At 42.7% G+C, this 12,769-nt stretch overlaps 1 protein-coding gene across 3 annotated transcripts in view; it reads right to left on the bottom strand.

Annotated features, from left to right (window-relative positions):
* Window positions 1-12,769, bottom strand: part of CDCA7L (cell division cycle associated 7 like) — a 206,420-nt gene that overhangs the window by 35,464 nt on the left and 158,187 nt on the right. For 2 of the 3 annotated variants that reach the window (XM_012447803.2, XM_012447804.2), the window contains exon 1: window positions 3,599-3,704. In XM_012447803.2, the coding sequence (XP_012303226.1) occupies window positions 3,599-3,622 (24 nt within the window). In that variant the 5' untranslated portion in view covers window positions 3,623-3,704. Of the gene's footprint in view, window positions 1-3,598; window positions 3,705-7,072; window positions 7,188-12,769 lie in introns of those variants that run through there. The other variant, XM_012447805.2, reaches the window with a different exon arrangement.

The following is a 12,769-nucleotide window of genomic DNA, read 5'->3' as shown; positions in this document are numbered from 1 at the left end:
CAATGTCTAGCACATAGTAGGTGCTCTGTTGAATATCTGATCAGTGGACTAACCCACCCAGCAAACCCTCTGTCCTCAGCTCATGATCACAAGGGAAAACCAGCAAGAAGCACCAACTATTTTGAACCAAAGCTCAGGCCCCTTGCATTGTGAGACTCAACAGTTTATTTCTGTACTGCATACAAGGTGCTACTACTAGAGAAGATACATTTTTCTGAGTGTTCAGTGACATTTACCAAATATGCCTCTGAATGGACCTATGTCAAAAACTCTCCAGAAACCACTGCTTTTCCTAAACAAAAAGAAAATAAAATGGCCCCAATAATACTTTCTTATCTCTATCCCTACCTACCTCAAGTAGCCTGCATCAATTCTACTTTGGTGAATAAAGCTGAGTCTTTCCTAAAACAAAATTATCTTGGAGGTAAAAACTGTAAACCATAACTCTGAGTAAAGGAAAAGTCTCAAGAGCAGTTTAAACGTAGTATACCTGGCTTATTCTATTCCAATGGCATTCCGATCGTTTTCATTAATTTACGCTAATGTTCCTAATTGTTTTAGGCCACACTTATCTCATTGTTTCCTGGCCTGTGTACCTGATCAGAATCGCTATGGTCTCTGAGGTTTTCTCCTGATTATTGAGAATCCTGCTCTGCTATGGATGGGGTAGCCAGCAGAACACAGACAGAACCGAGGAGGCTTTAAATACAAAACTATTAAATTGGCAAATCACTGCCCTTTCTGTGACTAGGTTCTGGGGCTCTGGGATTACATGGTAAGCAACAGCATCAGATGGGAGCCCTTTGCAGCTAACAAATCAATACCAGAAAAATTCCCCTTTACCCCTTACCCCTTTAACAGCATGCTCCTCCTGCCTATTTACAAGAACATTTAGCATCATTTCCTTCTTAAATGGGCCATCCTGCACCCTGGAGCTAGAAGACAGTACCAGGAGAACACTGATATTCTGTGCCTACCAGTTTCCGTCCAAGGGAGCTGCAGCAAGCTGCACTGTTGACAGCTCTTAGTAAGGGATCACACCCTTGTCTTTACGAGGTATTTCTGTCATCCCATATAAAAGCACAAAGACACAGTGGTCAGTTAGACAAGACTCCAGACTGTAGGAAGCGTGATTGCTGTCAGAGAACATCAAAACCAACACACGGGTGGAACGGCAGAAAAGTAGACTCGAAGGTAGTTGAGAGTAAATGAGTGTTTCCTTGTTTGCTTATTACTCATAACATTAGGCCTAAGCTGCTTTGCTGAAAACACCGTCTAGCTTTGTGCTTTCCAAGGGATAAAAATTATACTTACTCCAATGTGTGAGATTAAAACCCACTGCACACTGAGCTGAACGACATTGAGCGTGCAGTAATGCCACTTCAGGCAGTTCATCACACTGCTTTATTCATAAGGCTGGGGGACAGGGTGGAACCACATGAATTTAACATCTTGCTGTGCCTGAAACGTTCATTAAGTACTCTTATCTGCAGTCATCTGCTCACCCCATAGAACCACTCTCCACTAATTTAGAGACTATAATCTGTTCACATTTAAATTACGATGAACAGGAACATTTCCACTGGAAAAAATCATCACACATCTTGATTTCAGCTGCCAATTAGGTCTTTAGAAAAGAAAAAAAAACACCCTGATCATCTTACATATAGTAATTTGCCTTAATTGGTGCATAAATGGACCGGATATAATTTGTGGGTAATCCCCACATGAAAAATAGTTTATTTAACATTTTACAACTACCAAAAATTAGCCTCATTATGTAACATTCTGGGAACTTCTGAGTTTCCTAAGCATGAATTATGAATATCAGTGGCAGAAGTGAAAAGAACTCTCCAGCCTAACAACAGGTTTCGGGAGTGACACATTCCAGATACATTTTGCGATGAAATTCACAGGAAGCGCAAATCTCCATCCAGAGCGTTTTGTTGTTGTTGTTTTTGTTTTCTGTCCTGTACCAGCAGAAACTCCTAGAACATTAGGATGCCGCTGGATGCGGTGGCTCAGGCCTGTAATCCCAGCACTTTGAGAAGCCAAGGCAAGTGGATCACCTGAGGTCAGGAGTTCAAGACCAGCCTGACAAATCTGGTGAAACCCGTGTCTACTAAAAAAAGGGAAAAAAAAGCAAAATTAGCCGGGCATGGTGATGGGCGCCTGTAATCCCAGTTGCTCAGGAGGCTGAGGGAGGAGAGTTGCTTTAACCAGGGAGGCAAAGGTTGCAGTGAGCCGAGATTACGCCACTGCACTCCCACTCCAGCCTGGGAAACAAGAGGGAAATTCCGTCTCAAAAAAACAAAAAACAAATAAAAGATTAGGATGCCAATACACAATAAAAGCCAGTGGCAAAAAATAAAAAAATCGAACCCCGTCTCATTCCCTAGGTTTTACTGTTTCCCTTGCTTTTAACAGTTTCTCTCACAGGAGGCACTTTACAAATACTCTTTCTCAGAAGCATCAACGAGATTTTCCTCAAACAACCATTTCAAGAAGCCTTCAGAAATTGCCAAAACTACCATTAGGGGCTCGGTCTTTGCCGCCAGACTCTGGCAGGTGACAGCGGCTCGGGCTCGGACACCTGGCACTCTGCGCCTTCCAACGCTAGGGGTCCCGCCTCCTCGTCTCCCGGGCTAGGCACGCAGGTGGAGGAAAGTAAACACCAGTAGAAGGCAAGGTGAAAGTGGTGAATCTCGCGACTCTCACAAAAACAAGTGGAAAAAGAAAAAAACGATTCTCGCACAAAGCATCTCTGCGCCCCCACAAGCAGAGGCGTGGCTGCTGCTTTCTCTTTTTAAAGATTTTACTTTTAGTTCTTTTGAAAAATTGTATCTCTAAGAAAAAATGTATCTCCATTACGATAAGGCAGAGAAAAGCGCTTTGAAGAAGTAAAAAGAGAAAACTGAAGTCACGTTCACATTCCCACCACTCGCTGAAACCTTTGGGGGAACTTACTCAAGTGTTTGCTAATGAGTTTTAAAGGCTAGTTAGGCCCTTAACGCGTAATTGGGGTCCTGCTGTGCCTAAAATTTGGGATCTTGCAGCTTGTTTAACTTGGCCAACGTTGCTATTTCCCCCACATGATTCCTTGAAAACGTTTACAGAAGTTCTAGAACAAACACTAAAGTTACTCTTTTTAAACCCCATTATCCAAGTTGGACTGGTCTGGCGATAGACTATCAGAAAAAAAAAAATACAACTTTCTTAAGCTTCCTGATATCTGTGCCAATTCCACGAGAAAGTGTGGGGAGCGGACAAAAAAGCCCCTCCCCCGTCTCACGAGGGCTGCAAACGCAGGCGCTGCGCCCCGCTAGCTCCCCGCCTGCACCCCCGGCAGCCACTCGAGACGGAGCATAGCGCCAGGCTGAGCGCGGTTGTGTGCGGGGGCGCGGTCCGCGTGGCACAAACGTGACCCACCGCGCACACCTGCAGGGCGCGCCCACTCCGGCACTCACGGCTGGGCACGCGAAATCGTCAGCGCCGCAGCCAAGGGCCACGTTTCCAGTCCAACGCCAGTAGGACCCGGTCGCAAAGGAAAGTCAAGCTGTGGGTGCGTCCGCGTGACTGCGGGCGGCCGAACCCTCACCTGGTAGCGAGTCGCCAACTCCATTTTTCCTACAGAGGCCCCGGTCTCCTCCAAGCACTCGGCCACCGGAGCCGGGCCTCGCCAAGGGCCGGACGCACCGAGAACTCCCCGGGGCCGAGCAGCCAGCGCGCTCCGCCCGTAGCTCGGGCGGGACCCGGGAGGGGCGCACTCCGCGCCTGGGACAGGGGGAGCGCGTTGCGCTGCCCGCTTGACGCCGCCTCGCTGAGCCTCGTGGCTCCGATCACTGTTTCAACTTCGCAGCCACTGAATTTCTTTTCGCAGACGGCGCGAGAGGGGGCTGCAGTTGTGCGCGGCAAGACCAGTTGCCAGTGTTAGGGCGCCGGGCTCCCCCCTGCAGCGGAGGGAGGGAGTGGAGCCGTCCGGCGGCGTTTCGCGCGGGAGAAATGAGAGGGGGCTGTCCCGGCGCAGCCTCCAGCTGGCACGCGCGCTCGATACTTGGAAGGGTTTATTCCAGGTCATTCCCTGGGGCGCGGGCTTCTGAGCAACCCCTGTCTCTGATCCAGGAAAATATTTTGTGGCGGCTTTGGGGCTTATTTTGTTTTGTTGTTGTAAAGGGGCAGGGTTCTCTTTGGGAGGATTCTGTCTCCCAAAACATTTGCTACAGGGTTCCCTTTGCAAAACAAGCAACCCAAGTTTCTTTACCGAAGCCCAGGTGGAGAGCTGCAAACTCTCCTGAAACTTTAGATGGCCATTACACACAGTAGGCCTCCACCTCTACTAGGCAGAGAGTTTGTAGAGGTCAGGAATCCTGACTAATTTAGCAAAATTGCCCCGGGCACCTACTAAGCATCAGGCACTGGGTTAGGCCAAGGAACACAAGGGAAAACAAAAACAGGCCCCTGCTCTGTTGGGGTTTACAGCCTGAGAGCCCGTTGCCAACCTAATTGCATTATTCTAAATAAATAAAATAATGATGCAAGTAAGCGTAATAATAATGATGATGTACATTTTATAAATTAGATGTATAATTAATTTGATACCATAATGTAATCATGATGCAAAGAAATGTAACTTTGGAGTGATAATGCTATGAGAAAAAGGCAACTGTTCCATGGTGGTGTAAAATAGGGAGACAATCTGGCAGAGGTCAGGGAATAGTTCTTAGAGCTCAGGTATGAAGAGTGAGGAATTAAGTGGGTGGAGACTGTAGGAGACTTGAAGTAGAGAATGGGGAGAATGGTCAATGAAGTTGTGCTGAAATCACAGTTTACTGGACAGTGTTGCACACCTATTTAGAACTGCGGTCATGGGTTTACAGTAGAGCATCCTGCATGCATAGGACCTTCTGCAGCCCTCCTCAGCTGCTTGGGATCTGATGTTCATCTTTTCTATATTGAAGGAGTGAATGAAATTTGCCAGACGTTTACTCAAGCTTGAAGAGAAAACTTGGGAAAGATTTCCTTCCTTCTTTCGTTAGTTCAGCAAACAACGTGTGTTATGAGTTCTCATGTTCCAGCCCTCTGTGTTCTTCTTGGTGGTGGTAAGACAAATGTAACATTGTCTGACTTAAAAGGTTTTATTTTTATTGGATGTTAATTACTCATTATAGCCACTTCATTTTTATTATGCTTTAGAGTTTTCCTTCACATTCAGTATCTCCTTGAATCCTCTCAATATCCTTCCAGATTCTTATTGTCCACATTTTAAAAATAAAGAAACAGAATCTAAGAAGATACATTAAGAGATCCCTACCCTGCCACTAAGTGACAGCAGCAGACTGCCAAACTGAAACCCATTCCTTATGCCTCCAGATCCAACATTCTTTCTATTTTTCTTTATTTTTTCCCTTGGCTGCCAGGAAGCTTAGAGTGAAAATTGATTTGATCAGAGCTCTTCTTTCTCTTTCTCTCCCTCTTTTTTTAAGATAATTGTTTCCTCATGAACTGCTGATCTTGATTGCACTTACTTCTTTTCGTTGTAGGTTAAATCAAATCAATTTTGGAAAAGGGAGCATAAATTTGAAGTAGGTGAGATTTTGCAAAGCACTTGAAGCAGCCTAGCCTAGCTACTTCTGTATCTGGAAATCTGTAAGCTGTTGAGCCTTTCTGTTTAGAAATGATGCGAGAGAGTTGTGATTGGTTGTCAATGCTTGTCCACTTTTGCTTTGTAAAAGGAGCCCAAACATCTCTCCTCTATCTGAAGTAGTATCTCTGCCTTCCCCACAGAGCTTAGTTGTGTGCAAACTCCCTAGTCCTCCCCATTTAATAGAAAATCATGCTGGTTTGGTGCTCTGGACAACTCAGCAGACAATCTACCTTTTGCAGAGAGGTGGAAGCAGCATGAATATATTGCAACTGAGAGGTTAATTTCATTAGGTCAGTCTCCCCTGCTTGCTTTTGGTCATTTGCCTCTTCTTGTTGTTTCCTTTTTCCATGAAGTTGAAGGCTGCAGTGGCTGAGCACCGGGACACTGAACACTGAAACTTAACCTTCACTGGCGATATTATAGATAATATTCATAGGTCACCATGGTAACTGTCGCTTGTGTTGTTTTCAGAAACAGGCCAGCTTTTGTCCAGTTCAAACTGGTTGAGACCACTGACTCTTCAAGTGCCTGAGAGGTGGCCTTTTGATGTCAGAGGGTCAAAAACTCCACCCTCAGATCATGCTAACACTGCCATTTTTCTGTACATACGTCCTATATAATGCCATGAACTCTGGCTACATTTGTGCAGAATGAGCCTATTACTTCATTTTTTCCCCACTGCCAATTACATTTCCCCACACCTCAGACCATCCCATTTCCCTAACCCATGAATAACCCTATTATCTTCAGAGAGGCATATTTCAGAGCTATTCTCCCACCTCCTAACTCTATGCCCTTGTGAATAATTTTTTTTTCTTTTGCAAAACCTATGTTACAGTAATAGATTTACTGCTCAGGGCAGAATAGGACCAGGACCTAGCTGGTAACAGTATCTGAGCACCACTTAGCATTGTATGTGGTCATGAAAAAATAAAGTGACCATTAAACAAGAAAACAACTGGTTTTTCTTTAGCTCTTGGTCTCTTAAACCTTTCATCTCATTGTGATTAGATAACGCCTACCCTAGAAGGGGGAGACATCCCTAAATCTGAAACATTCAGATATAAAATTTCCAAGTTGCTACAGAAAAAAAGATCTAGAATCAAGTCTCTTGTAAAATCATCCTCTAACACAGACTGGGTGTCTTTCTGGAAAGTTTTAAAAAAATTATTAGTACAACCTGGTATTTCATCTTCCTGACTTGGCATGTCAAGATGATATTGTCACGATCTCACAATATAAGTACACTCTGATGAAAATCATCCTAATGGCTGACGAGAAAATAATGTGGACAATCAATAATCAGATCTGTCCATACATCAGATGCAGAAAAATACACATCATGATGAAACTTTAAAGCCTGTGGTCTATCAAAAAGTCAACAGTAATACTGTATCAGGAATAGCAGCTGATTTAAAGAGTACTCACCATGCTCTAAGCCTGTGCTGAATTAACCTTTGAATGCATTCCCTTCTTCAATCCTTCAGCTGAGAGTTCCACCACATCCCCTCAAAACAAGTTCTGTAACCGACAGAGAGAGACTCTGTCTCAAAAAAAAAAAAAAAAAAAAAAGTAAGTGAAATAATATTTTCAAAGCATTTGGGATTTCTTAGAGATGCTATGTAAACCCCAAATACGATTAATACAACCCTTATTACATAGGTTTTTGCAACAGATAGTACATTATTTATCATTTAGTATGTGAACATAAAATATGATTTTGACTAGGCACTGACAATAAATGAATGAAAATGAAAACATGTTATTAAATAAATCTTATCTTTCTATGAATTTAGGTCTTATAAAAGAAAATGTTTAATTTCCAATTACTGGTATCAATGAAAGTACTCTGATACATAGTTTTTAAAGAACTACATTTTTCTTCATAATTATTTAGGCAGCATACTTAAAAATCTATAAAAGGTCAATATACAGAGTTCAGAATAATGTATCTATAAAAATAACTTTTAAATTACTTCTTAATTAGCAAAAAGTCATAAAACATTTCATTAGTTCAATAAATTCAGGATATTTTTTATTTTTTATTTATTTTGAGACAGAGTCTTGCTCTGTTGCCAGGCGCCAGGCTGGAGTACAGTGGCGCCATCTTGGCTCACTACAACCTCTGCCTCCCAGGTTCAAGCAATTCTCCTGCCTCAGCCTCCTGAGTAGCTGGGACTACAGGTGCACACCACCACGCCCAGCTAATTTTTGTATTTTAGTAGAGACGGGGTTTCACTATGTTGGCCAGGATGGTCTTGATCTCTTGACCTCATGATCCGCCTGCCTTGGCCTCCCAAAGTGTTGGGATTACAGACGTGAGCCACTGCACCTGGCAATTCAGGATATATTTTAAAGCAGAGTTTTAAATTTCTATTTTGACAAGGCTAAAATAACCAACCATATAGTATTTCAGAAACGAACATCAAAGTATCAATATTTGTTACAATATTAAAAAAAACTAGTCATGTAGGAGACCGGGATTCATTTACCCCACCCCGAAAAAAACTTTACTGCTTCAGGTATGGTAATTAATCTCAATTATTTGCTAGCCTGATTCAGTATTTGACAGGCAATAATAGAAAATCTTAGGTTGTAAAATGGAAAATTTCGGATCAGAAATAGTTATATTCTTTTTTTTTTTTTTTTTTTTTTTTTTTAAAGACAGAGTCTTGCTCTGTCACCCAGGCTAGAATGCAGTGGTGCAATCTCAGCTCACTACAACCTCTGCCTCCCGGGTTCAAGCGATTATCCTGCTTCAGCCTTCCAAGTCACTGGGATTAGACGTGTGACACCACGTCCGGCTAATTTTTGTGTTTGTAGTAGAGATGGGGTTTTGCCATTTTGGCCAGGCTGGTCTTGAACTCTTGACCTCAAGTGATCCACCAGCCTCAGCCTCCCAAAGTGCTCAAATTACAGGCATGAGCCACCACGCCTGGCCAAGAAGTATAGTAATACTATATTCTCGAGAGAAAAAACAAACAAACAAAACCTTCCAGGCTTTGCAAAATTTCCAAAGTTGTTACAGACTTATCCTTCTTTACTTGGAATAATCAAGTATTTGTATGCCAGTGATAAGGCTGGATCGCATTTGTGATAGCAGAACACCTATGGAAGTGATGCAGTTATAGGTTTATTCTTCTTTTAAGCTTCCAGCTGATTCTAAAGAGCAGGCATATTTGAAAACCATTGCTCTAGCATAGCTCAGTGGCTTGCAAAGTGTGGCAAGATCAATGGCATCAACGTCACTTGAGCTCTGGTAAGAAATTCACGTTCTTGGGCCCCCTTCTGGACCTACTTAATCAGCAACTTTGGACGTGGAGCCCAACAATCTGAATTTTAGTCACCATTCTGGTGATTCTGATCCTTACTGAAATTTACAAACCTCTGTATTCTAATCCAAGGTGTACTGCTCTCCAACCAGGCAATCTACAGACTGTAAGGCTGGTTGCATCACCGGGAGCTCGTGCACACTCCCCCCTTCCCTCGCCGGGTGCCTGGACACTCCCCCCTCCATCACCGGGAGATCCGACACTCCCCTCTTCCCTCGTTGGGAGCTTGGACACACCCCCTTCCCTCTCGGGGAGTTCAGACACACCCCGCTCCCTCGCCAGGAGCTCGGACACACCCCCTTCCCTCGCCAGAAGCTCGGACACAGCCCCTTCCCTCGCTGGAAGCTCGGACACAGCCCCTTCCCTTGCCGGGAGCTCAGACACACACCCCCCACCGGGAGCCCAGAAAAAAGCCCCACCAGGACCTACCCGATAGCATTTTGTCCCAGCCAGGCCCCACTCTTCGCCTACCATTTTGTCCCATCCGGGCCCCACTCCCTGCCTGCCATTTTGTTCCATCCGGGCCCCACTCCCCGCCATTTTGTCCCACTCACCTTGGGCACAACCAATCGAATGCCTCCACTCCCTATAAAACCCCACATCTGAGAGGAGTCTGCGTGACTTCTCTGGCCCTTCCTATCGGGCCGCAGAACGTCTTTTGGGAGCCTGAATAAATTCCTTCGCATTGGATCTTCTTGTGCTGGCCTCAGTTTCTTCTTTTTAAACTCGGCGAGAACAGACCTTACACAGACTAATCATTCAGCTTCATTTTTCTCATTTCTAAAATGGGGACACTATATACCTGCCTAGTCCCTCAAAAGTATTTTTCTTTTTGTATGTATGTGGAGGTACCTATTCATTTGACAAGCAAAACTTATATATGTTTATGGTGTACAACATGATATTTTTGATATATGTATACATTGTGGCATGGCTAAATCAAGCTATTTAACATATGCCTTACTTCACATAGTTGACACTTTTGGTGAACCTTAAAGTTGGCCCTTGTAGCATTTTCAAATACACAATATTTTCTAATTAACTACAGTCACCATGATATTCAAGAGCTCTCTTGAACTTATTCCTCCTGTCAAATTGAAACTTTTGCATTCTTTGACCAACCCTCCCCCAGTTCTCCCACCCCTTTCAACAGTATTCTTACAAAGATGAACGTGTATATTAAGTGTGACAGTATTTGAGAAGGCTAGAGTGCTTTACACTTGTAAAATGGTATTAATAGTTGTAATCTTTCCATTTATTGATCACTAACCATGTTCCAGAACCTGTTGGCATATTATACCACTCAGTCATTACCACAAACATGTGTTGTACAGAATACCACCTTTTTTTTTTCAGATGAGGAAACTGAGGCTTTGAGGGTTTAAGATACTTGCTCAGGGTAACCCAGCAGAGCCAAGTTAGAAGTCAGATGTGTGCTACTGTCAAGCTATACCCTTTCACATTTTTGCCTTTATTCAGATAGTCTGAGAGAGAGGGAGAAGAAATTCAAACTTTGATTTTAAAAATGCAGCCTGGGCAACATGGTGAGACCTCATTTCTACAAAAAATTTTTTAAAAATCAGCCAGGTGTGGTAACATGCCCTTGTGGTCCCAGCTGCTCAGGAGGCTGAGGTAAGTGGATTGCTTGAGCCCTGTAGGTCAAGGCTGCAGTGAGCTATGATGGTGCCACTTCACTCCAGCCTGGGTGACAGAGCAAGACCCTATCTCAAAATATATATATAATTAATTGGCCAGGTGTGGTGGCTCACACCTATAATCCCAACACTTTGGGAGGCTGAGGCAGGTGGATCACCTGAGGTTGGGAGTTTGAGACCAGCCTGGCCAACATGGAGAAACACTGTCTCTACTAAAAATACAAAATTCACCAGGTGTGGTGGTGCATGCTTGTAATCCCAGCTACTCGGGAGGCTGAAGCAGGAGAATTGCTTGAAGCCAGGAGGCGGAGGTTGCAGTGAGCTGAGATCGCTCCAATGCACTCCAGCCTGGGCAACAAGAGTGAAACTCCATCTCAAAAACAACAACAACAAATACGTATATATATTTCATAAAAATATAATTAATTATAAATATATATTTAATTAATTAAACATATATAGTTAATTAAAACAGGACTGGGAATGGATACAAGATTAGAGCTAGAGAGGAAGAGTAAGTTCTAAGTGTTCTGTAGCACTGTAGGCTGAATACAGTCAATAATAATTTATCGTCTATGTTTAAAAAGCTGAAGAGAAGATTTTGAAGGTCTCCAGCACAAAGAAATAATAAATGCTTGAGGTGATGGATATGCTAAATACCCTGATTTGAGCATTACATATTGTATAAAATGTATCCAAATATCCCTTTATAGCCCATAAATCTGTACAATTATTACATGTCAACTAAAAATGTTTAAAAGGCTAATGACAACCTAATTTGTCTATCAGAATGGGCATGTAGATGTAAACTGTTTAATTCATATACTAGAATACTGTATATCAGTTCAAATGAAAAAAATGGATCTACATTTATCAATCAGTAAGAATAAATGTCAAAAAGTATTAAAAGATCAAGTTAATAAAAGAATAAAACCGAGGAACTAGATTCTTTATATACTACAATCCCAACCTGTTTATTTACTATGCCGAGGATTCCGATACCTTCCCCCATTTCTTTCTGAAAATGATTATTTATCTGTGTATATGCCATGTTTAACAGTTATTCCTGAATTCTTTTCAAAAGACTTCCCCCACTTCATCATACACACACCCCTGGCTCTCTTTTCTGCCATCTACACATAGTCTGGACTTTAACGCTGTAAAATTTGCCCCAGCTGGTTTTTCGAATCTGATAATCTGATTATCATGTCTTTAACAGCTTTCAGCTCTGACCTACAAGTCATGTCTGGATTCTTTTATAGCTTTTGAGTCCAGACAGGCTTCTGACCTTTCTAACTGAAGCCCAGCACCAGGAGATTTCTGACAGTATAAAACTCAAGACCTAATCTTAAGACTATGTAATGAAATTGATAACCATAAATTCCAAGATGGGCTCAGTACAACAGGACTTGGCATTTCTGACCATTACTTCCAAAGCATATCATATCTGTATATGAATTACCACAAAGTCTGCTAGTCTGAAAGCATGTTAAATAAGGCTTGTTACAGAATGTTCGTTTTGCAAGCACAGCCTTTCTACACTGCTCTTATAAACAGGAGGTGGACTGTTCCCATCAGACTCTGACCAAGTAAACTTAAATGTAATGATGTTACAGCCTGAGTCATTTTGTTTTTTAAGAAAAGCAACAAAAGCCTCCCTGCTTCTTTCCTGCAGTTGCTCCCACTCCATCTCTCCCTTTCATTTCCTTTCAGAACACTTTGAAACTCTCAAGCATTTTCTATAAGAGAACTTGCAGTTCTCCATAGGGGTTAGGAGAGGCATAGATGAGTTTTTCTGGAAGAAAGCATAGGTTTTGCAGTTTCTTAGGAACGCTGGGGCATGTGAGCGCCCAGACAGAAATCTACCATGCTTAAAACTTGAAACAAGCTTCCCCAAAGTAGTAAGAAAAGCAAAACAATCAAACAGAAAGTCAAAGTGATAATAATAGATGGAATTCTTTTTTTTTTTTTTCCAGAAACTGCCTGTGTTCTCTGACCTACTAGTGCCTGGGATATTTATACACCATGTTCCAAGAGAAGAGAAGGGAAAGCAGTGTCTATGTTACAAACAAAAAGGAACTGAGCTACAAGGCTGAACAACTGAAAGAGGCAGCAATGTAATCATGCCCTTTACTTGG

Source organism: Aotus nancymaae, unplaced genomic scaffold (genome assembly GCF_030222135.1).
Source record: "Aotus nancymaae isolate 86718 unplaced genomic scaffold, 86718_ANA_hifiasm-v0.15.2.pri h1tg000025l, whole genome shotgun sequence".
NCBI lineage: Eukaryota > Metazoa > Chordata > Mammalia > Primates > Aotidae > Aotus > Aotus nancymaae.
Note: the sequence above shows the minus strand (reverse complement) of the source record. Positions and strands in the feature narration are given on the sequence as shown.